The 25090-nt window shown below is 37.7% G+C and overlaps 4 protein-coding genes across 9 annotated transcripts; 3 read left to right on the top strand and 1 right to left on the bottom strand.

The window, feature by feature from the left end:
• On the top strand, positions 990-7619 carry LOC18790967 (pentatricopeptide repeat-containing protein At4g32450, mitochondrial). Of its 5 annotated transcripts, none has more exons than XM_020558158.1 (4): positions 990-1527; positions 2238-2532; positions 2698-4614; positions 7048-7619. In XM_020558158.1, exons 2-3 carry the CDS (start codon positions 2269-2271, stop codon positions 4585-4587), a joined length of 2154 nt encoding a protein of 717 aa, XP_020413747.1. In that variant the 5' UTR covers positions 990-1527; positions 2238-2268; the 3' UTR covers positions 4588-4614; positions 7048-7619. The 5 variants fall into 5 exon arrangements, with proteins under 5 accessions (XP_020413747.1, XP_020413789.1, XP_020413703.1 ...); XM_020558200.1 differs by lacking the exon at positions 7048-7619 and adding an exon at positions 6914-7017 and having other exon boundaries at positions 2698-4613; XM_020558114.1 differs by lacking the exon at positions 7048-7619 and adding an exon at positions 6602-7017 and having other exon boundaries at positions 2698-4613.
• On the top strand, positions 8460-13919 carry LOC18791999 (protoheme IX farnesyltransferase, mitochondrial). Its single transcript, XM_007222154.2, has 7 exons — positions 8460-8996; positions 9469-9598; positions 10600-10737; positions 10856-10989; positions 11805-11930; positions 12370-12473; positions 13217-13919. Exons 1-7 carry the CDS (start codon positions 8674-8676, stop codon positions 13585-13587), a joined length of 1326 nt encoding a protein of 441 aa, XP_007222216.1. The 5' UTR covers positions 8460-8673; the 3' UTR covers positions 13588-13919.
• On the bottom strand, positions 14327-17263 carry LOC18788726 (putative pentatricopeptide repeat-containing protein At1g77010, mitochondrial). Its single transcript, XM_007224117.2, has one exon. It carries the CDS (start codon positions 17004-17006, stop codon positions 14961-14963), a length of 2046 nt encoding a protein of 681 aa, XP_007224179.2. The 5' UTR covers positions 17007-17263; the 3' UTR covers positions 14327-14960.
• Positions 18990-24964, top strand: LOC18790588 (putative transferase At1g60990, chloroplastic). Of its 2 annotated transcripts, none has more exons than XM_020555644.1 (12): positions 18990-19276; positions 19389-19490; positions 20106-20139; positions 21368-21441; positions 21575-21640; positions 21753-21817; positions 22433-22520; positions 22636-22701; positions 22833-22998; positions 23753-23836; positions 23912-24039; positions 24329-24964. In XM_020555644.1, the coding sequence occupies exons 1-12, from the start codon at positions 19064-19066 to the stop codon at positions 24512-24514; spliced, it is 1272 nt and encodes a 423-aa protein (XP_020411233.1). In that variant the 5' UTR covers positions 18990-19063; the 3' UTR covers positions 24515-24964. The 2 variants fall into 2 exon arrangements, with proteins under 2 accessions (XP_020411233.1, XP_020411232.1); XM_020555643.1 differs by having other exon boundaries at positions 19023-19276; positions 19386-19490.

The raw sequence follows: 25090 nt of genomic DNA, 5'->3' as shown, positions 1-25090 counted from the left end.
GAGCTTGAAGTTTCGACTGAAAACCGGCGGTTTTCGCTAGTTTCCGGCGAACTCCGGGCGGTGCCGAGGCTGAGACCGGTCGGGAAAGGACGGCGGCGGCGAGGCAGTTCCAACCGTACCGGTGCCGTAGATCGGCTCGGGCTGTGGCGTCGGCTGGAGGAGCTGGAAGGCGCGGGGTCGCTGGCGTGCGGGAGGAGAGAGAGAGAGAGGAGAGAGAACTGAGGAGAGAGAGAGGAGAAAGGGATAAAAATCTGACTTTTGTCCAAATTACCGTTTTGCCCTTCGCGGTATTTTGACCGTATTTTCTTCGTTACAACTCCGATTCGAGTCTACTCCGTGTCTACGAACTCGTTTCGCCGTGCTCTACGCAACGGAGTAAGCGAAATTGCCAAATTCCTCCTCGATCAAAAAGTCAACTTTTTTCCTATTAAATAATGCGAGGGCAAAATTGTCTTTTTGCTAGAATAAATTAATCCTAATTTTTAGATATTTTGTTTTGGGTTATTACATAGACAAACTATCCACCAAAAATAAAATAAAATAATATTTTCTAAGTTTTTTGCGGCATTACCAAACATAAGAGATTAATCTTCCACTTCTCATTCTATGAAAAAAGGCATGGTGCCATCAATTATTTTCCTTGAATCAAAGGGCCTAAAATTATTCAGAACCATGTAGTACTCTACTTATATTTTCTACTTGTTAGAGTTAAAAGGTTGTAGTTTGGTGTGCCAAAGTATATGTCTAATTTTTGCAAGCTTGGAGCTTTTTTCCAGAAATTTCTTAGGCTTAGAGTAGATAAGAGTGGAGGTACACCTTGTGCAATTGCTGTTGTTGATGGACTTCTCCTTATTTAGATTAATCCCTTCTTGTTACTATGTTTTTGTATTTATATTAATCCTATGAGTTATTTATATTTGTACTCCTTTGTATTTAGATTAACACTTTTTTTAATATAAGCGATGATCTAAATTATATGGAAAGGAATTTCTCACACATACACATACAAATATGATTTAGTAAATATTCAAATTTGAGCCTACTGATGTGCAAGTCAAGACCCTTTCCTAAACCCGATTGACTTTAGACTAACCCCTTTTAACTGACGGCTTTTTGGACTGAGTAATGAATGCATCCATCTCCTTTTTCTCAAAAAATAAAAATAAAAATCAATCAATCACAACACAACAATTAGTTAGTACAGCGTGCTCATCCCCAGCGCAAGCCCATTCTGCATAAATGGGGTTTAACAATTTCTTCCAAAACTGCCCCTTTTTCCTCTCGCTCGCGAGCACTCTGTCTTCTACAGTGCAGCCCCTCTCTTCCTCTCATTTCCTGTCTCTCAAACTTTGTCTTCTCAGGCCATCACAAAGGTTCTGAAAACCCGTCCCTCTCATTCTCTCTTTGGTCTGCCTTCTCGGAGTTCCACTCAGTGCAAGAGAGGGCGCTGAGTTTCTGCAAATTTCTTTGCAAAGTATCGGAGAAAGAGGAGAAGAGTTTGCTGAAAATATTCGCACAAGTCGAAAGGTTTCATATTGTGAACACCTTTTTCATGTATTTGTTGAATTTTATGGCTTTTCAATGTTACATATGATGGGTTGTTAATCCCGAATTGAATGATTGATGGGTTTTGAAAATCTGTATAAAATATTTCTTCGTCTGGGTGGAATAAGTACTGCGTTTGTGTTTTGATATTCTGAATGCATTATGTTTTGTCAATTTTATTATATTTTGTTTGTGAATGAATTATTAATTGTCGGAAGAGCCATTTGTCCAGCTGAGACGATCAGAAAGGTTTATGAGGCTGTGGAGTCTCTAGCTTTAACCAAAAAGGAGACCAGAGAGTTTCTACAGAACCTTGTAATCCTTGTAGGCATAACGCTTGAAGTATTCTGTGTTTGAGGAATACTTGTGAGAAATCTATTCACCTGAAAGATGTAGTATAAGGAGCTCTAGTGTGAATAAATACCGAAAATACAATCTTTATCTAGGATAAAAAGCTCCAGTATAGGTCACCCATGAATCCTTGGTTGAAGCAACCATGAATCAGAAATTTTTTCTTTTGCCAAAAATTTTGATCGAGTCTGTAATAATAATTTCATCCCATGGTTATGTTTATTTTATTTTATTTTATAATTTCTTATAGTTTTATTTGATTCTTTTAATGATTGAGATGAGATAGTTTTGGTCCCAGTCTCAGTGACACTGGCATAAATGGGTAATTTGTGCATTTGCAGAGAGTGAAAAACAGCAGGCTAACTGAGCAAAATGTGGAGGCGAATGGTATTTCTGCCATCAGCTCAGTTGCAAACCCTTGCCTCATCATCAGCCTCATGGAGATCCTCATGCCTCAAACTCAACTTTCAACCCCTCATCTCTTCATCTTCATCTTCCATGATGCCATGTCAGAGATGCGCTGCTCTCTCCTCATCCCGCGCCACCTTCACTTCCTCTTCCAGTGCATCTGCCTTTGCTACAGGTCACGAGCACGATGACATTGAGGCTGAGAATGAGGTTGACAACTTAACTACAGTACGATTTCTTCTTTATATTTTTTGTTGCAATTTTACAGTAAGCTTTAAGATAATGAAGTTTGCTTAGTTGTGGGCTACTTAATGATTTTGTTTCATTGTATGTTTATACACGGAGGAAGAGTACATCTTACCGAGTGGAACTTATTGTCAAAATAATGTGCAGTTGCAACAGAAACTAAATGGGGCTCGTGCAGATGGTTCAAGGGATCCCCAGCAGAGCTCAAATCAGTATAATCAAAGTTACAATGGGGTTTTCTGGAGAAACACAGGCAACATGAATAACGTAGTTCAACAAGATGGAAATTTTAGTGGGCATTATCGGCAAGAAAATGGAGGGCTGCTGCAGAGCCATAAACTGGATGGGAGAAATTTAGGAAATGGAAGTATAGAGAATCCTTATGCATCTCGGCAGGAGGGATCCATAGAAGTCAGACAGAACCCAAATGCTTTTGGTTTACAAGGCAATTTAGGGTTTCAGGGAAACCTAAATCAGAATTATATCCAACATTTTGCACAAAATCAGCAAAATTTAAATGGTTACTACACAAGGAATGACGTGATGCGTCATCAGAACTCTAGTTATGGACAGTATCAGCAGAACCCTAGTTGTGGACAATATCAACAGAACCCTATTTATGGACAAAATCAGCCGAATCCTAGTTATGGAAAATATCATCAAGCCCCTAGTTGTGGACAATATCAGCAAGCCCCTACAAGTTATGGGCAGCAAAGCCAACATGTTGGACAATATCAAACAAATCCGGATCCTTTTCAAAATACAATAGTGGATTCTCAAGTAGCAAGTGAGTCTAAATCTGAAAGAAAGCTTATTGAGGCTTCTGAAAGTAGCCCATATAGTGGTACTCTTGAAGAGTTGGATAAGTTTTGCAAGGAGGGCAAAGTTAAGGAGGCTGTGGAGATCTTGGGTATGCTAGAGAAGCAGCAGGTTCAGGTGGATTTGCATCTATATTTTCAGTTAATGCAGGCATGCGGGGAGGCTAAAGCTCTAGAAGAAGCAAAATTTGTTCACGAAAACATTACAAGATTACTGTCTCCCTTAAACGTGAGTACATACAACAGAATTTTGGAGATGTATTCCAAGTGTGGTTCTATGGACAGCACATTTATGGTTTTCAACCAGATGCCAAACCGCAATTTGACATCTTGGGACATTATGATAGCATGGCTTGCTAAGAATGGCCTTGGGGAAGATGCCATTGATTTATTTACTGAGTTCAAGAAAGCAGGTCTGAAACCTGATGGCCAAATGTTTATTGGTGTTTTCTATGCCTGTAGTGTATTGGGAGATACTACAGAAGGACTGCTGCATTTTGAATCAATGAGCAAAGATTATGGCATTGTCCCGAGTATGGATCATTATGTGAGTGTAGTAGATATGCTAGGAAGTACAGGCTATCTGGAAGAAGCTTTGGAGTTCATTGAAAAGATGCCATTGGAACCTAATGTCGATGTTTGGAAGACCTTGATGAATCTCTGCAGAGTTCATGGGCAGTTGGAGCTCGGGGATCGGTGTGCTGAGCTTGTTGAGCAGCTAGATGCCTCCAGCTTAAATGAGCAATCAAAGGCTGGCCTTGTTCCTGTAAAAGATTCAGACCTTGTAAAGGAGAAAGAGAAGAAAAAATTAGCAGCGCAAAATCTTTTAGAAGTCAGGAGCCGAGTCCATGAATATCGAGCAGGAGATACATCTCATCCTGAGAATGATAAGATTTATGCTCAACTTAGGGGTTTAAGGGAACAAATGAAGGAGGCTGGTTACATTCCAGAGACTAGATTCGTATTACATGACATAGATCAGGAAGGCAAGGAAGATGCTCTGCTTGCCCATAGTGAGAGACTTGCTGTTGCTTATGCCCTCCTCAGCAGCCCAGCTCGTTCACCTGTTAGGGTAATCAAGAATCTTCGTGTTTGTGGTGATTGCCATAATGCATTGAAGATCATCTCAAAAATTGTAGGCAGAGAACTCATCATGCGAGATGCTAAGAGATTCCACCATTTCAAAGATGGCTTGTGCTCTTGTCGAGATTATTGGTGAACAACATGAAAGTTGATTTATCTCAGGTAAATTTTTTTCTCTCGACTTCTTTTTTTAAACGACAAAGTTTTTTATAAAGTACTTATAATGCAGCTATGAGAAAAATAAATATTTCTAATGATATAATGCATCGAAACTGTTTGGAGGAAGTGGATAAGGGGGTGCTTGAGTGGCTAATTTTTCAGTCTTAATTAATGGGAGACGAAGGGTAAATTTGGAGCATATAGAGGCTTAGACAGGGAGATCCTCTGTCTCCTTTCTTATTTACTGTTGTGGTAAATGGGTTGAGTAGGTTGGTGGAAAGAGCTAGGGAGTTGAAAACGATAAGGGGTTTGGTAGTTGGAAGAGAAGAAGTGGAGATTTCCCATCTGCAATCGGTTTGCAGTGTGTCTATCTATTATTACTCTTCACTTTTTGTATTCCTGTTCGTGTGCCAAACAGAATTGAAAGTGTGATGAGGAAGTTTTTATGGGAAGGAATTTCGGAAGGAAGAAAGATCATTTGGTTAATTGGGATTAAATATTGCAGGTAAAGGAAAAGAGGGAGAAGGGGGGATGGGGGGCGCATGGTAGTCCAATTGCATTTGTGCAGACTTTTCTTCTTTTCCTCTGAGTTGGGACTTCAGTTTTCGTATACACTTGAATGATCATGAGGTGGGGGAGTTAGCAGAGCTATTGCTGTCTTAGAGATTGTTTTATTGGTGCAATCTCGGCCAGATACTAGAATATGGAAGTTAGAGTCTTTGGGAGTGTGCTCTTGTAAATCTTATGCAAAAAAATTAATATATAACTCTTCTCTTTCTTTCTTTTTCTTTTTCTTTTTGTGGCTTCGTACAATTTGGAAGGACACAGTACCTCCAAAGTTACAGGTGTTAGTTTGGATTATAGCTCATGGGAATGTGAACACTTGTGATGTGGTTCAGTGGAGACAGTCTTATTGGTAGCTCTCTCCCAACTTGTGTGATGTGTGATGTGTGATGTGTAGTAATGCTTCTCAGAGTTCAGATCACCTGTTGTCCCATTACTTATGACCTTGTGGAGAAGACTGGTTAAGGAGACCAATTTGAGATAGGCAGCTCCAGCCTCTTGTTTTGCATTATTATGTGAGAGGTATAAGTTTTTTGGGTGGAAAAAATGTGGGCTTGGTGTTAGGGAGATGTGCTATCATCGTAATCTTTTGGGTGGTGTGGATGGAGAGGAATAGAAGAATTTTGAGGGTGCAAGGGACAAGAGGTGGATCTTCTATGGGGTAGAGTTCATGTGTCTCTTCAGGCATCGGTATCTTAGTTTAGGATACTTCTTTTCAAGCTTTGTTCCTACCCTAGGTGTAAAACCTCATTTGGAGTCACTTTTGTTCTTGGGCATACCCCGAAAAACGAGCAGAAGTGGCCTGAATCTCATCTCGAAATCCGGCCAAATTTCAATTCGTGATTTGGGTTATCTACGCTAGAAATTGATCCAATCCTACCCAACCATGAGCTAGAGCTCGAGAAGTAGATGAGATCTTCTATTGGGTAGAGTTCATGTGTCTCTTCAGGCATCGGTATCTTCAGAGTTTAGGATACTTCTTTTCAAGCTTTGTTGTATGATTGGAGTTCTGCTATACACTATTTTTTGTTGGTCTGCTGCCATGCATCTTTATTTCTTAGCTATGTTCTAGAAAGGAAAAAAAAAAAAAAAAAAAACCCTCTCTCGCACTCACTGACTCTCTCACTCTCACTCTCACTATCTCTCAGCTCCCAAATAGTCATTTTGTGATTTTCAATTCTCATTTCTTCAGTTTTTTTCCATGTACGTGTTGGTTTTTGTATTTGAATGGATACTTTATGAATGGGTTTGGACATTTTGATTTTGCCTGCAATATGTTTGATTACTTATGCAATAGTGGCTTTTTCTTCTAAAAATATTGAAAGTATAATTTTGTTTGGTTGGATATCTGCTGAGTTGGATATTGGTATTTCTTTTTGTCACTAAAATATTTTTTCACAGAGTTTTTTTGGGTCTGTTTTTCACAGGGTTATGTTCTACTTTTCACAAGCTGATACTTCAGGAACAGAAGTATAATTTTTGTTTCACTGCCTTAGCAGAAATAGAAGTATATATGTAGATTCTACACATACGTAGTAGAAATAGAAGTATAAACTCTGTATAAAGATGCATATGACCTGGATGGTTTGGCCCTGTTGCTCTCTTCAATGGTTTTCTAGCTATACTAGTGATTATGTTTCCTGTTCTTGATTCCACATGTTTATGAAGTGGATTTCATGGAAACAAATTGCAATTCCCCAGACTGAGTGCTTTGATGGTATTTCAAATTTTCTTGACAGATTTTATGTACTCTATTGTATGGGAGCTAACCGTGGAACTGTAAATATATCCTTTGTGTGGTAAATTTGTAATGAAGCAAAAGAAATTGGATATGATTCTAACTTCTCTGCTCTGCTGGTTCCATGTCTGCACGATTGATACCAACACCAGAGCCAACCCCTGCCATAGCTGCCACCATCAGGGAAGCTCTGAAATGACCATTTTGACATGCTTGTGGGAATTTTCTGCACGGAAATCTGGCTGACCTTTCATTTAAGCAGAAGAAGATTCATATATGCATACTAGCACCATTGGCTAATGCTCCTCAAGTAGTGGCCTGTGGACATGACAGCAAGTACAATGCTGCATGGATGTACTTGACATCAATGCATGTAAGATTTTTTTAAGTTGATAAAGGAATGGTGACTAGCTGGGAATTCATAAATAGTGAGTAAATGAACTTGTTTAGATTAAGAAATAATTAGTGAAGATTAGACGACGTCAGGGATGTAGTTTCGCTTAAACACATACAGATATATCCACTAATTTATGTCATATGTTATTTTTTATTTTATTAGAGTTTGTTTTTTTGTGAGCATCATGAGAGTGCAATGGGCGACGTTGTAATGGGCGTTAAGGACTAATTAGACAAACCTTTGCCATCATGCTAATCTTTGGAGACTTTGATTTTGCTCCACCTAATATACATGGGCAATGTTGTTGATATTTTTTTATCCTCATAAATCCCTTGGTGAAGTTTCTGCTGGACCTATGACTTAGGGCACTACCAGATTGAATCCACTTGGTGGGTTCAGGCAAGAGACCTAAATGGTACAGCTGATTGAAAATTTGCTTGAACTTACTTTTGGAAGGCTGCATACCTCTTGCCCTGTTCCTTCCTACTATTAGAAAGATTTTGAAAGCTTCTTTTTGTGTGTGTTTGTTTCTGTTGAATCCAAGCATATGAAACTGTTAAAGAATATGCAGAGGGAGAAGGGCACAAGATTAGTTTAACTCCTAAACAAGAAAAACAGCCCAAATGCACCACTTTTGGATTTTAATTCATGAATCTTTGCATAGAATGGCAGAAAGATAGATAACACTTCATCGCCTGCGGTGTGGCATGATTTTTTGTTTTGTTTTTCTATATAAGCGATATTAGAGAGATCGAACCTAAGACCTATGATGTTCGGGGTAAATGTTCTTAACCACTTGAACTACAAGACTCTTACATGTGGCATGATATTATCTGCCAACAGGTTGCATGTCATAGTGGGGCCTTTTGCTTGCTTAGGGTTCTAACCTTTTCATTGGGCTTATTACATGACGTTGACGTGGTGAGACCTGTTTGCTCAATAACCCAATCGATTTCATTTCTTCAGGTTCAGGATATACAGTTCGGTATGAGCGACCGTTGAATATATCTAGGGCTCTGTCTTCTTTTCTTCTATGTTACTTGTGCCCCTTTTTTGGCTTCTTTACAAAAAAGAACAAAGCACATTTCTAAAGGGAAAAAGAAAAGATACACACGTAACTTGGTATCAAAAGTGTGCGATGATTTCACCAAAAAATAAAAAAGTGTGCGCGATGAGATAAGTCATTTTGTGCCGTTGGATTCATCTAACGGGCGATATCAAAAGAGCCCTTAGAAGAAACGGGCTCAGGTAAGCTGCACGGCCTTTAGAAACTACTCGTCAACTTTTTGACCGAAAAAAAAAAAACGATTGTCGACTTCTTCTTCTTCTTCCTTTTGTCTCGCTCTTTCCCAATTGACGAGAAGATGTGGAGGAACTCGCTGAGATTCTCGCCCAAGCTCGTAACATCTAACAACTCATTGCACCTCTCTTCCATTTCCTCCTCGGCAGCGAACGACGTCGCTCGACCACCACTGCTCTCTCACTCTTTCTCCCAATCCTACTCTTACTCCCCCTCACCTTCACCTTCACCTTCAGATTCTCTGAAGCTAGGGTTTCAGCGCCCCGATGGATTCCGAGCACTCTCGGCGGCTACTGCTGTTGATCTCGCGTCTGGGGCCTCCAAAGCTTCGTACTGGGCTCGCCACTATGGTCGCTGCTATTGGGAGCTCTCCAAAGCTCGCCTCAGGTACACATTTACACGAAATTCTCATTCTTTTCATTTCTATTAATTTGAAAATGGCATTTCTGGGTTTTTATTTATAATTTTTTAAAACTGATTGTGAAGTTGGGTTGTGTTTGTTCTGATTCAGATTGCGTAATTGTATTCTATAAAACGTGATTCTTTGATCGCTGTTACAGAATTTTTTATTGATGTTTTCTTACTTCTTTTATATGGTAAAAATGGTATCATTTTGGAAGAAGAGAATTATAATAGTGGGGGGTGATTCTTTAATATGTGTAATTTTTTATTAGAAACAAAATTTTATTTCAATTACACAACATTACAATTTTGGTGGACAAGTTGTCCACCTTAAACAGTAAAACAATGAAAACTAGACTACAAAAACAACTCATTTTCTTCCACAACTAACATACTGGTGCTTGTGAAGTTTTTGTCATTTGGATTTTGTCTTACAATTTTTTCACTTTTAATCCAGCATGCTAGTTGTTGCAACTTCTGGAACTGGATTTGTTCTTGGAAGTGGCCATGCCATTGATTTTTCTGGACTTTGTTGGACATGTGCTGGTACCATGATGGTTGCAGCATCTGCTAATTCTTTAAATCAGGTTTGCTCTTTGATGACAGCTTTTTTCACGCACACATACACACTTGTATATATATATATAACTTTTATATTATGGCAATGTTCACCATGTTCAGTCAAATTTTTCGCTTCTTATTTTATTTTTATAATGCAGTTAATTAGTTATTTAATTTTTGTCCATTAAGCTTCGATCTGTCAGATACAAGTAGGAATGAAGCTTAAAGCCGGGACTCTGACTATATGGATTAATTAGAACCTTTTCAAGAGGAATGAGTTCTAAAGTTTTATACTTCTTTTAGGGGTGCAGTTTATAATTTTCATTCTTTAGATTGAATATAGTCTTTGTTTCTTATCTCAGAAAAAAGAAAAGAAAAATGTAAGCGTCAATAGTCACATTTAGATTTTGAGGTCATTAAGCTATTTGTTTTAATTCAAAATTGAGTTTGGTACTTGAAAAGCTAAAATGAGCCTTGGAAGAATGCATTCTGTTATCTTTATCTTTTGTTATTCTGTTTTTCCCTATTGATAAGCAAGTGCATGAGCAACAACATTACTTTACAGTAAAGGTTTACTTTCCTATTGAGGTTTTATGTTGTTGAATGTTTACATGGAATGTATATTATAGGATACAGGATTAGATAAAGCACTTCCAAATTCATTTGATTATCTTTATAATGCTTACTATATGTGCAGTTTCTTATGCTATAGCCTATACTCAATTATTGCTTCACGTTATTTGTCTTATTTTCTCTTAATTATGTTGATAAAGAAAATAACTAGGGAGAATGGAGTGAGGGTATAAAAGGCATCTAAGATAAAGCATTAAGGGAATTCCATACTTCTGTTGAGCGATTGTAGTACTTGTTTTCCTGCCACTGGTAAACATTTTTTCAGCAGTTGATGCTGAGTTGGTTTATGTTGCTTGAGTAGTTAATGGCTCATTGCCTGCAGTATCTTTACTTTTTTATTGTTAACTTTTTGGCTTGATTATGTGTTAAATCATTAAAAATTGTTTGCTTTTAGGTGTTTGAGAAGAATAATGATGCCAAAATGAATAGAACGAAGCAAAGACCACTTCCATCGGGACGCATTACGATACCTCATGCAGTCACCTGGGCATCTGCTGCTGGTTTAGCTGGCACTGCTTTGTTGGCAAGCCAGGTGGCCCCATGAATTAACACTTCTTTCTGTAAATGTTATATGGCAATAATATTCTGATTTCCATCGCATGAAATATTTGGGGGTTAATGTTGCAACTTTTATGGCAAGGTTGTTGCAGGCTAATATGTTGGCAGCTGGACTTGCAGCTTCAAATTTAATACTTTATGCATTTGTATATACTCCGTTGAAGCAGATTCACCCAGTAAATACATGGGTTGGTGCGGTTGTTGGTGCTATTCCTCCACTTTTAGGGTAATATGCCCCCTGATTTCTTTGAGCTACATGCTTCCTTCATTAGACTTGTTGGAGGAGCTTTACTTATTGATTTGGCTATTGAAAACTTATGTTTTCAGTTAACTCATGGCAGCTGTAATGTTGGTTGTTGCAACATATTTTTGTGGCTGAAAACTGATCAATGTTCTCTGTAATCCCCACTAAGCTTTTTCTTTTTGTCTTTTGGTGAAGCAATTCCCATTAAGCTTAAATAACAAACAAGTTTGATTTTCAATATTAAAAAATTCCCACTGTTTTACGCAATAGATTTATACATTTGACTGCCCATCCCCCAAGTATAGGTGAGTGGGTATAGTATGATAATTTTGGTTTTTTTATTTATACCTGAACCCTTATAGAGATCATTTAACAAAGTACTTGATATGCAGTTAATATTTTCATTAAATGGTGGGTGGTGAAGTAGGAAAAGTGGGTGGAAATAGCAGCACTCTTAACTAATACAGTGCTTGACTTCTTGAAAGATTAGCTCTTGTTTTAGCATTGCTTGAATTCTTTTGTTTCTCCTAAATATCTTCTGAGCACCAGGGTGGTGCCTCTCCACTTGATTAAATTGTATGTTTGAAGGGAAATAGGGGAATATGTGATACTTGGGCTACAAAAGAGACCTTCTTACCTCTTTCAAATATTGAAATACCCACTTTCCTCATAATGAAATAAATATGTAATTTTGATTCAATCTAACAGCATACTGAACCAGTTACCATCAATTAAATTGTTATTCAGAACCGACTATTACTGCATTCTGACTCATGATTTCTCATTTTGGCTCTCAGTTGGGCTGCAGCTGCTGGCCAGGTTTCCCTCAATGCAATGCTTCTCCCAGCTGCTTTATACTTTTGGCAAATACCTCATTTTATGGCCCTTGCATACTTGTGCCGTAATGACTATGCCGCTGGAGGGTATGGACTTTCAGTTCTTTAATGGTCTTACTTTAAATGTTATGTCATTAGTGGAACGGATCCACCTATTGTACTGGGAAATTGTTTCAGAACATGGGTTTTATTTCCTGCCTTTGATTTCATGACATGGGCCTTATTGTTCATGGAAATAATTAATCAATATCCAATTATGCCCGATGAGTTCAAGGCAGAATTTCCACCTAATCCTGAACAATTTTCAGAGCAAATGGTGTAAGTAATCTGTTTGTGATCCACTTTTTCCCCCTTTCAAATGATTAACTAGACATTTCAGAACGTGTGATCAAGTTATTGTCTAGATAGATAATCTACGGGGCGGGTGGGATCTTTGTATGTGTGACGGTCCACCGATTATTGATTTACTTCCCTTGGTTTGTTTGGCTCCTTCCCCTTAATCCCTTTTTATTTGTTGTATATCCAGGTTTAGGATGCTCTCCCTTGCTGATGCTTCTGGTCAGAAAACAGCCTTAGTAGCTTTAAGGAATTGTGTATACCTGATCCCTTTGGGATTCTTGGCCTATGATTGTGAGTCCGAATACTCACAGACAATAACTTTTTCCTTTTCTAATCTTGTTTCTATGGAAGTTTTATTTGTGTTGTAGTTTAGTAGTTTTATCTGTGCTAGTATGCTTGTGAAGCTACTTGAGTATTTTTCTTCGTCTCCCTTTTCAACCAATGGTCGGTCAATTTTGTTTCTTAGTGAATAAAAGAATTTGTGTCCATTATTTGGGTGTCAACATTGGTATGCATTAAATTGAAAATAACAGACTTAGATGTGATTTACAATTTGTTAAAGCACGAAATATCATATTTTTTTAATGAAATAGGTTGTTATCTGTCTTAGTTCAAAAAATTTGCCCCATATCATGTCTGATGTGGCTGTATTCAGATTAAATTTTTAGGCTTTACCTATTTTTTGCATGTTTCCTAAGATTTTACTCTTGGAGGTGTAACAAATCTGACAAGTTATAATTGTTATTCATGGTTTTGGTTGATAACATGTCACTGTTCCTCTTTTATATCTTGATAGACTTAATTAATTTGTGGCCCCTACCGATGACCAATTGTATGATATTGGGACAGTTGTTGATCATCTCTTCTATAAGTAGTTAATTTATTGGACATGCCATCTTGATTACATTTTTGGTCAGAAAATGACTATGAACATCCACGAGTGAGATGTATAATCTTTGGTCCCTAATTAAGCAGGAATAGTTTAAGGTTGGGGCTTACATCTAATTCCACCAATTTCATCTCTTTGTCTGCAGGGGGTATGACTTCTGGATGGTTTTGTCTTGAATCTACTCTTCTTACTCTCGCAATAACTGCAACGGCATTTTCGTTCCATCAGGACCGCACTACACATAAAGCTAGGAAGATGTTTCATGCCAGCCTTCTGTATCTTCCTGTATTCATGTCTGGGATTATGTTTCACCGTCTCTCTGATAATCAACAATGCCTTACTGAAGAGAATTCAGAGAGTAGTGTTGAGCTTTCATTGTCCTCACAAGATAGAAATGTCAACTCGAAGAATAAGTTGAGGAATTCCACAGATAGAACACAAGTGCGGCCACCTGTATCATATGCCTCTGTTGCACCATTTCCATTTCTCCCGGTTCCTTCGTATGTTTCTTCGTGATCGTTGATATGTTTTTCCCTGGCTTTGTACAATGAAATGCCGAAAGCAGCCCAGTACAGGTCTTTTTGTTCCAAGTCCAATATCTATTTACCCAAGTAAACCTCTCCATGAAAGGTCGAAAGCCTGTATTTTGTTTGTTGCAAGTCCCAAAGTTTTGTCTTGCTTTTGAAGTGTTTGAGGTTTAGGTATTTGAGTTAGTAATGCATTGTTCGTTTGCAATTGCCGTATACGAATAAGGTGGCTGTCTATTCATAATTATAGAAGAGCAGTTGCTCAATCGTCAAGTATTCTTGAACATGATTGGTCTCAGAATTAACATTGCAACACAAGAATGCATTAGTCTTGTATTTTAATATTAGAAAAATCGCAAAACGAAAAAAATGCCCCTGCGGATCGAATGATATAGTTGTAGAATTTCAGAATTTCAGTTTAAACCAGCTACAACCGTACAACTAAATGTGGACTATGTTGTCTTGGTGTTAGACACCACTTGGGATTAACTGTTCTACGTCATCTTGATAGTTTTATTTTGGTCTTTGTATCATGCCCATAAAAGATCTCGAGAGCTGTTTCAAAACAGTTATTATGCACTCCTTACATAAGAGAAAAAGTGCATGATGGTCATTTTGGAGTGCTAATCAAGATTTTCAAAGGCAAGGCGGTTTATGTCTAACAAGGTGAGGCGCAATCCTGGAGGGGTCATGGCATTTAACGTATTGAATTATTATAATTACAAATATGAAACAATTATACCCAAGTAATTCAATGGAAAATAGCTTCCTCTAAATAATAAAAAATGTAATTCGAGCATAATACTCAACCCTGAAACTGTTTTTATCATCGGTATTATCATATAATCTTTTCTAATCATAGTGTTTGTACATCGGAATTTGCAAAGATTATAATACCCGAGCTTGTAGAATAAATAGACTGATGACTGGCTTTTTTTTTGGTCGAGACTGATGACTGAAACTTAGAACCAAGTTCTGAGTGTACGGGGCTCTTGATATGAGTGTTGGCTGCCCTTTAACTTCTATAGTGCTCCTTATATTGAGTTCCTTGAGAAACTTTGCCTTCTCTAATGCTACTTTGATACTTTTATCATTTTTCCCCAAGATTTCTGGGTTGTGTTGAACTGTTGATTTGCGTATCTTCATTTCAAGATTCTTCTGTAATTAGGTACACTAAAGGGACGTCCCTTTCTACCCTCTGATTGTTTGAAATCTGGCCAATGCGATGTGTGCTGTCACTTGATGCTCCGGTTATATCTCACCTTCAGCCTCCACCTATGACTTGGCTGTAACGTGCCCATTTGCTTTTCGCATACAGGCGTAAAGGGTTTCAAGAACTATCTTGCCATACGAGTCTCTTGTTCAACAATCAGACCAGCTGAAACCAGGATTTTTTTCTACTCTATTATCTCTCATCACTTGTCTAACCTGTGCAGATCCTTCCCACTCTTTTACGTTTGCAAATATGTTAGACAGCTGAACATAAGCACCAGAGTTCCCAGAATCAAGCTCAATGATTCGCTCTGCCATTTTCTTGCCAAGATCCTTGTGTTCATGAGCCACACAACCTCTTAAGACTGAAGACAATATGCTTGCATCTGCCTTAAAAGGCATCACTTCAACTAGATTCACTGCTTCCTCGAGGAAACCAGCACGGGATAAAAGATCAATCATGCAAGCGTAGTGTTCGATGCCTGGATTGATATGATAGTCCTGTTTCATCTTAGAAAACCATTTTCTTCCATCTTCAACCAACCCACAATGGTCACAGGCAGACAAAACCCCTGTGAAAGTAATTTCATTGGGTTCCACACCAGCAAGCCTCATTTCATTGAAAAGAGCTAGTGCTTCAATTCCATGACCATTTGTAGCGTAACCAATCAACATAGAATTCCAAGCGACTTCGTTAGACTTGGCCATTCTGTCAAATAATTCTCGCCCATTTTTAACAAAACCACACTTGCAATACAAATCAACAAGCGAGTTACAAACAATTTCATTGCAATCAAGCCCGATTTTGGTAGTTCTAGCAAAGACCTGTTCACCATATTCAAGCGACGATGTAGTAGCACATGAACTGAGCACACTAGCGAGGCTAAACTTGTCCATCATCAAGTCCAGCTTATTCATCTGTCTGAAAAGATCTAATGCTTCAATCGGACAGCCATTTTGACTAAGGCCCACGATCATCGAATTCCATGATATCAAGCTTTTACTTGGCATTGCCTTGAAAATCTGTTTCGCGTCTTCAACTCTGCCGCAATTTGAATACACAGTGATCATAGAATTAAGCAATATTGTGTCAAAGGCTTTGAGCTCACTAAACAATCTGCAAGCGTTGTTAGGACTTCCACGCTTGGAGTATGCATCAAGAATAGCACTAGCAACAATAACATTACCAATCAGCCCAACTTTGCAAGCATGTGTGTGCATTTGTTCAGCCTGTTTAAGGATGCCTGAGATACTAATGGCAGTCAAAACACTTGCAAGCGTAAATGAATTCCCTTGAACACCATTCTTCAGCATTTCACTGAATAGAACTAATGCTCCAATGTTTTCATTACTGTTAACATATCCAGAAATCAATGAATTCCATAATGCAACATCTGGATTACTTTTCGTATCGAAAATTCTTCTTGCATCGTCCATTCTACCAGAGTTTCCATAACCTGAAATCAGGGCTGAGAGAGAGTAATCATCTGGTTCCTTCATCATATTGAAAACGTGGCTTGCACTATCTAAATCCCCACACTTCCCGTACAAATTAATCAAAGAACTAGCCAAAACAGAGTCAAATTCCACTTCATCAATAAAAATGCGTGCATGGACTTGCTTACCACAACCAAGCGCAAACAAATCACCACAAGCTCCAATAACAGTAGCCAACACAAACTTATATTCATGTGACAATGTCAACCCGTCCGAACTCAAATCCTGGAAAAGCCTTAAAGCATCTCTAGGGCATCCCTTCTTGGAATAACCATGAATCATAGAATTCCAGACAACCCAATTTCTCCTAGGCATGTCATCAAACAAACTATGAGCAATTTCCAGCTTACCCACTTTTGCAAACCCAGAAACAATCAAATTCCACGTAAAATCATCCTTACGGGGCATCTCCTCAAACAACTGTAAAGATTTTTCTAGGTCCCCAGATTTTGTATAACCTTCAATCAGTGTGTTCCACGAGAAACAGTTTCTTTGGGGCATATCATCAAACAACTTCAGTGCATCGGTCATCCTACCGCATTTCACATACATTTGTAGAAGACGGTTTCCGAATGCAACAGCAGAATTTATGATACCCTTTTTGAGACAAATAAGGTGGAGCTGTTTTCCTAAGTATATTGAATGGTGGGTGTTGCATGAATGCAGTATGCGAAACAAAGAATGCACGTCCATGCTCATTTTATTTTTTAACTAATTACAATCTTGTCCATCTGTTTGGAAGAAATGTTTGGTTCGGTTCACCGCTGGGGCGAGTGGTTAGCAGCAGTTCGTACCTTAAAGTGGCTGATTGGGTCCCCTTTGTGGCGACCTCTCTCTCCACTTGTGACTTTGGAATTTTTATGGTATTGGGTGCGCAATACAGGAGGCCCGCAATTCAATTATTTGGAGTAACTCTAGAGAGAGGAAGGCCTGATGTTGTTGCTCAAAAGGCCATGCAAAAACTATTCAAGTTTTATAAGGAGTGAGCAGTGGGTATTGTGGCACGTGATTCAAGTGGGAATTTTAATGCCGGGAGAGCGAAGTGATTTGATAATATTTTCTCAGATACACACTCTGAGGTTTTGGCAGCTAGGGAGGGTGTAGCTTTGGTGATGGAAAGGGGTTTTACAAAGCCATTATTGGATTGATTCCAAATTGGTCCAGTGGTGGAGGATAGGGGTGGGCATCGGGACCGGAAAATCGGAACATCGAACCGAATCGGTGAAAAAAACCGGAAAAAAAACCGGTTGACCAAAAAAGTCAACAAATCGGACCGGAACCGGACCGAACCGGTTCCAACCGGTTTCAGTTCTGGTTTTACATCTCTCCACACCGGACCGGACCGAACCGGACCGGTCATATATTTTATATTTATATTTTTACAAAATTTTAAAATCTAATGCCATTTTTTAACTTCTATAATCACTAATTTTCCAAGTTCAACTTCAAAAAATTTCTAAATGTATGAATTGGATTATTTGTTCATTTTTAAGCTAAAAAAATAAGTTTTTTATTATAATTTTTTTATTAAAAAAATTTAAAAAAAATTTTTTTAAAAAAAAAAAATTAAAAAAATAATAAATTAATAATCCGGTTCAAAACCGGAACCGGTTAGAACCGAACCGGCCGGTTTTCGAAATTTTTTTTGCCTAAACTGGACCGAACTGGACCGGTTAAATAATACCGGTTTCGGTTCCGGTTTGAGGTGAGAACCGGACCGAACCGGACCGCGCCCACCCCTAGTGGAGGACAATAAATTTATGCTTTAACAGGTTATTGGAGTATGTTTCATTCATATCCATCGCACAACTAATGGAGTGGCTCATAAAATTGTGAAATTTGCTCTAAACATTGGCAATTTTAGGATTTGGTTTCAACAACCTCCTGATTTTATTATTGATGTCCTTTTGGAGGATTGTAATCTATAATTTTTATGACTTTTGCTTTAGGGGGAGATGGGGTGCCTTATCAAGGGTAAGATTCCCTCTGATTGGTATGCGGAAGGTGAGTAGGCTATTTGGTTAGTCTGATGACTAAACACTTATGTGTAGGACTTTTTTTTTGGGGGAAAAGTCACTTTCGGTCGCTGTAGTTTGCCAATGTTTCCACTTTGGTTCATGTAGTTTTAATTTTGTAATTTAACCCCTATAGTTTGATTTTATAGTAATTCAAGGACACATCCAAATTTCCATCCAATTTCATCCAAAATACTGCTCGTAAGAGAAATTTGGACGTGCCCTCAATTGCAATAAAATGCCAAAATTGAAAACCACAGCACAGGGACTTAAGTGGAAATTTCGTCAAATTACAAGGATGAAAAGTGATTTTTCAATCCCCATAGATAAAAAGAAAAGTTCATTATCATTTAAAATAATTAATAAACTAGCCTCTTCGTACGCGCTTCCGCTCCTGTAAGAGACTTAAAAAAAAAATTAAAAATTAAAAAAGATAATGGATAGTTGTGTTTTATAAAAATAGGATTCATTATTTGCCTTTTGTTTTAATTTTAATTTTAATTTTTTAAAATATAAAAAGGTGTGAATTTACCATATTATTCTCATTTAATTAATAATTTAAATTATTAATGTTTGATGAACCAACGACATTTTTTAGTATTTTAAATGTTTCACAATTTCCTGCCTTTTGCTTTATATAAATAAATAAAATATTGTAAAGTAATTGGATTAGGAACATCCATCCAAACATATATTTGGTAGAGACTGACGGGGCTGTCCAGACTCAAAAGACTACAAGAAATGGCTTCAATTACAGGTGAGCTTCTGCTTCTCAATCCATGGCGTTCCTTCTCTTATCTCGACCAGAACGGTGCGTTTCCCTGGACTCAGACCAAGACGAAGGAACATAAGCAGAAGCATAAGTTCACACTCTCTTCCAAAACGACTAGGAAAGGTGTCGTTTTGGCCTTGCCTTTCGACCTCTCCCCTCCTCCCATCGACCACGACCTCCTGGTAAGTGCCTCCCACCGTTTCCTCTGTTTGTTTTCTCGAGAATTAGAAAAAGAAACTGAAGCACAACAAGAATGTTCAATATTTCATGACAAAATGAACGGACTGTTAGCAGGACATTGTGGCAACTGAAGGGGCAAAGGTTTCCGATGATGGGATTGTCGAAACTTTCGGTAACGATGACCAAGCTTTTGATGCAGCCGATAATGGTGTTGTGGTGCGTATTCATTACATTATTTCAGTTTTTGCATAGTTTGTGAATTGAATGCTTGTTTATTGTAAGCTTTAGAACTTGAGAATTCAATATAAAATGTTAGATTGCACGATTTGTAAGGTTGAAAATGGTTTAATGATATCCTTGACAAGATGCATTTTTCGCCCTTGGCGAAATTTTTATTTTTTTGTTTTTCAAATGGGTGTCTTGAGAAAAGTGATCGTCAAGTTGCTCTTTTAGTTGTATTAAGGTTTGAATTCTCTGGGTTCACTCTCAGCACTGCTGATATAGATTTAATCACTTGCCACCATGTAAACAGGTGGTGCTGATTGAACCTAAAGACCTATCACTGGGAATGGATAGTCATAAGATTGATTCATACTTGTGTTGTGTGCATCTTACTTTTGGCGCGGCATGCTATTTCCTTTATGACATTGTTTGTCTGCTCTTATGTCAATACTTAAATAGAGTGTTAATTCTTTGAATGGGGTTTAGGTGGCATCACTTTCTTTTGTGCACTTTTAGCAACTGAATAATGGTTGTTTTCATATTTATTGAGTGTGCAGCCATTAATTTTGTGACCTCATCTAATTATTCTGAATCCATGTAATGCCTCAGGTAGCGGACCTTTCACATTTTGGACGGATAAGAGGTATATTATCTTTTCCTTTACTTTTCATAAATATATATATATATCAACTTATGTTGCATATTGGTATTATTGTCCAATAAGGATTAGTATTGCTTACCTCGGAGACTAGCCCGATGTCCTTTATATAGAGATATGAGATTCTACTTCCCAATACATTCCCATAAGGAACTGAGAGGAAAAATCAAAGTGGACCAGTAGTCCAAAATAAATAAACTTCAAACTATATGATGTAAATCAGTCTTAGTAAAAGAACAGTAAAAAATGCACCTACCCAAACAAAACAGCACAAGAAGCAGGCAACTACAGTCAGGAAAACCTAAGAAAGAAAGGACAATCACAGAAAGCAGAAGAAACTGTTGACATGTGTTGGAATACAATAGAAATAGCAATTTTTTATTAGTAGAATTTTATATAGTTGACTTTGTTTACTTTTATTAGGTTGGTTGTTTCTCTTACTTTGTATATCATTGTAACACTTTAAATACGTCTTGGATGGGGAAGAATAGATATTCAGAATTTCTTCTATAAAAAAAATAGATATTCAGAATTATTTCCCCATATGTTTGACAGAAACCGGCACCCAAAGCGAAGCCCAAAATGCAGCTTATCCCATAGATATTATAATGAATAACTCGCAAATGTCCCACAGATAAATATGGAAACCTGTGCATAAATATCTCATACCGTATTTGGCCCCAAGTGGAAATTGCTCTAGTAAGGGGAAACTTATGCTGAATGTTGTATGTGGAATTCAAAACCATAACCGTGTTGAAGTGCTTGGCTAGGTCTAACGACTGTCTAGAAGGTTACCTCTCGTTTAGAGCTGTTGAGGGACCTTGGCCTTTGCTCTAAGACACTAGGTCGCTTGGCCTGATGGCCATGCAGCTTACCAGTCACCAAGTCAAGCTTGTGTAGCCAAGTTAAATGGAGTCAGTCTCCGTTTGTTTAACTTGGATATGCCCTGTGAGCATACAAGTAGCAGTGCTAAAGAGATGTATCTTTCTCTCACATTAATATTATTCGTACTAATTTAATCATATTTTCATCCTTTTGTATGGAGTTCATAATCTTTTGCTAATTGTTCGAGAATTAGAGTTGTCATGTATTTATTGTTTACTTGTTTGAGGTAATGCAATCAAATTTATGTCAAGTTTGTAGTATTTGGCTTTGGCGGATGCTTTAATGTGTTTTTCCCTTGTGCATATGAATATGTGGCTTCATCACGAAGTTAGTGGAGAAGACCGTATCCAATTTCTTCACAACCAAACAACTGCCAATTTTGAATGCCTTCATGAAGGACAGGTATTTTTGGTCGGATGTAATCAGAAGTTGGTTGCGTATATGCTGTTGACGCAATTTTCTTCTTTTGATTTAATTCTTATATGTATACAATCATACAGGCTTGAGTAATAGGATTTCTGATTGAAATCCGTAGGGATGTGACACCGTTTTTGTTACACCAACAGCTCGGACAATAGATATTGCACATGCGTGGATCATGGTAATCTTTCTTTTTCATAATTTTTGTACGTTGTTGATTTCCCTGAAGTTTAATAGTCTTCATGTTTTTTTTCATCAACTTTGTTATTTATATTTTATTTTTGTGTTCCCAGAAAAATGCAGTACTGTTAGTGGTCTCACCGGTGACTTTGAGAAGTATCTCTGAAATGCTGAATAAGTACGTGCATCTTCTTTTTTAAGTTCTTAGTGTTGTTTTAAAAAGCTTTGAAAGATGGTATCATCATGTATACCACAGCACTATCTAAGCACTAATGTAATTGAAATTTGTCAAAAGAAGAAAAACAATAAGACAAACTTTGAGGAGAATTTACATTATCTTTTGCACTGTTACCAATGGTCCAGTCCTGTTATGCCCAGCTTGCAATTCTCTCTCTCTCTCTCTCTCTCTCTCTCTCTCTCTCCTGGTGTTCTTATATTTTGGTGAAGTGCTTCATACTCACTTTCACTGTCATTGAATTTTTACGAAGGCATGGAAATTTAAACAATCAGACTGAGATGAATATTTGGCATGACTGTGGGGCCAGGCAGTTCTTTAGAGAGTTTCTTTCCTGTCCAATTCAGCATGGCTACTGATAAAGAGACAGTGGGAATTTTCTCAACTGCAATATTTCTTTTTTTTTTAAGACTTGAATGATGTGGAGTTTAGGGTGGACATGACAATTTTCTAGGCTGGTACAAGTTGGGGGAGAGCTGGAGGATGTTCAATTGATAAACTTTTATTGGGAATAAGTTCCATGTAGTGAATCTTATCACTGGGCCATTTTTTCAACAGGTACATATTCTTTAATGACAAGGTAGAGATTCAAGACATCACTAAGCAAACTTGCTTTTTTGTTTTGGTGGGACCTAAAAGCAACCAGGTAAGATTTTTTAAATTTTGTTGTACATGTGGCAAGCATTATTTTGGTCTTTGACCTTGCTTTTTACTAAGCTGAAGCTTGATGATGTTAATTGTTTATCATGAAATGAGAACAGATAATGGAAGAGTTAAACCTAGGTGATCTTGTTGGACAGCCATATGGCACACATCAGCATTTTAGTGTAAGCATCAATAATGTATACGAGTGTGTTGTACTTATTGATTTCATCTTCTTTAAGAATAACTGTAGGAGAGATGAAATTTAAAGTATTATTTTCAAGGGAGATTAATAAGACATCCTATTACTTTGCAGGTTAACGGGATGCCTATAACTGTGGGTGTGGGTAATGTCATTTCTGAAAAGGGTTTTTCACTTTTGATGTCACCAGCTGCTGCTGGATCAGTCTGGAAAACGATTCTGTCACAGGGTGCAATTCCAATGGGCTCTAATGCATGGGAAAAACTAAGAATTTTCCAAGGTAAGAATTTTTTATTTAGATGTTGGCACTTTTCCTCCATTTTTGAATGAAGAATGGTTGGCTACTTACCCGTAAGGAAGAACTTCTCCCTCACCCCTGAGTAACCAATTCATGGAAATAAATGGTGAAAGTAATGCGGCTCACCCATTTCACAACATTAAATCATCATAATTAACAACTTTAATGTGATTGAACCCACTACATTCACCAACTCATACAAAGTTATTGGTAGCACCTTAACTGTAGGGAGAAAGTGCTTCCTCACCAAGGAGCTAAGCCTGTCCATGTTTAATTTCGTCAATGCTTTGACTGATGCATTATGATATGTTTGCTGTCACCTATTTTATATTCTTAACTGCCAATTTAGTTTTCTTTGACAATTTAATGTAGAAAGTTTTTTAAAAGTTGCATTTCAGTGGAAAAACCTTTTTGTTTGCTTGTTTGCTATTGAAAATAATTAAAACTTGAAATTGGATGAGTTCTCGTCTGTAATTTCCATAAACAGGCTCGCAGTGGACATGCTTCATATGTTTTTGGGTGTTAAAACAGAAAGACATATTCCTTTGTTTTCATATTTTTTTTCCCCTCGTGCACTAACAACAAATAAAGCATTATCATGGAATGGAACAACTAATTAAATATACAAGCATGTAACCAAATGTTTCTTGACAATAATAGTAGTGTGTTTTAGTCTTTTAAAGTTCAGTTTTCTGTGATTTCTCTCGTGATCATCAGCCCAGATTACTTTTTGCAGGAAGGCCAGCTCCTCAGAAGGAGCTTACTAATGAATATAATGTACTGGAGGCTGGTCTCTGGAATTCGATCTCTTTGAACAAAGGTATCATACTCCTTACTCTTTAATGCATCTTAAAGAAAATGAGAAAATAGCTGGTCTAATTCTGTCTTTTTGCAGGATGCTACAAGGGACAAGAGACTATAGCTAGACTCATAACATATGACGGAGTTAAGCAAAGACTTTGGGCGATTCGTCTATCTGCCCCGGCAGAAGTTGGCAGCCTCATTACAATTGATGGGAAAAAGGTAGTAGTTGTTTCACTCTCCAATATACTGTTCAAATTTTGCATGTCAAATATTTTTCTTATCATTATATTTTTAATAGGGAAGAAAGCAAAACCTCCATTCAACTTCCTGAATAAATTGGCCGCGGAATTTAACACTAAGTCACCTTCAAAACTTTAAATAGATAATGCTTAAGAATTTTTTTTCCTTCCCTTTAAATTGTCACCAGTATTTTATGTCAGTGGTCGAGTATAGAAAATAAAGGGCAAGATTCAAGGCTGTGTCATGACAGCTTGTGAAATTTTCACAGGTTGGGAAGCTCACAAGTTGCACATCGGGAAGAAAGGAAAATGGGTACTTTGGTTTAGGCTACATCAAGAGGCAAACTGTTTCAGAGGGAGACACTGTAATTGTTGGAGATTCTGTTCCTGGAACAGTGGTAGAAGTACCTTTTCTTGCTGGGCAACGCTCACTGACAAGGAGCTCAAGTTCTTGAGGTGCATTCATCCTTTAGACCATTAATCTCAAATCCAATTTATATTTGGGCTTGATTTTAATTGTTCTCTACCAATCCAAGACACAGAGGTGTTGTAACATTAGGGAAGTAAAATTTTTATGAAGCTATTCATGAAATAACGTCAAATTATATTTTCATGTTGTTTTGTGCGAAAGAGGGGCTTACTTTTATGTTGATTGGCTAGAGTCCAGGCTTCCAGTGCTGTGGCACACTAATCTAGGCTGGTTTTCTGTTGTTAATCTAGACTTCATCTTCATCCTTGGTGCCAGATTCATGAAAATGTGAAGTTGTCGCTCTTGTTAGCCATCTGAAACCCCAGTTATATAGCTACCATGTGTAAAGCTAAATTTTTAATTATGTTGACTTGACATGATATTCCAAGTATATTTCAATTATAAAAGAATATCTCTACATTTTCTTTTGTTGATAGCATTTTGGGTGTCTGCCTTTCAGTATTTAGAGCATATATTGGAAAGGTAAGTGGGAACCCTAAATTGATGTAGTCATGGACAAAGGCACAACATCAGCATAGAAAACATAAGCAATGGATTAGAA

The sequence above is a fragment of the Prunus persica genome, chromosome G1 (genome assembly GCF_000346465.2).
Source record: "Prunus persica cultivar Lovell chromosome G1, Prunus_persica_NCBIv2, whole genome shotgun sequence".
NCBI classification, from domain to species: Eukaryota; Viridiplantae; Streptophyta; class Magnoliopsida; order Rosales; family Rosaceae; genus Prunus; species Prunus persica.
Note: the sequence above shows the minus strand (reverse complement) of the source record. Positions and strands in the feature narration are given on the sequence as shown.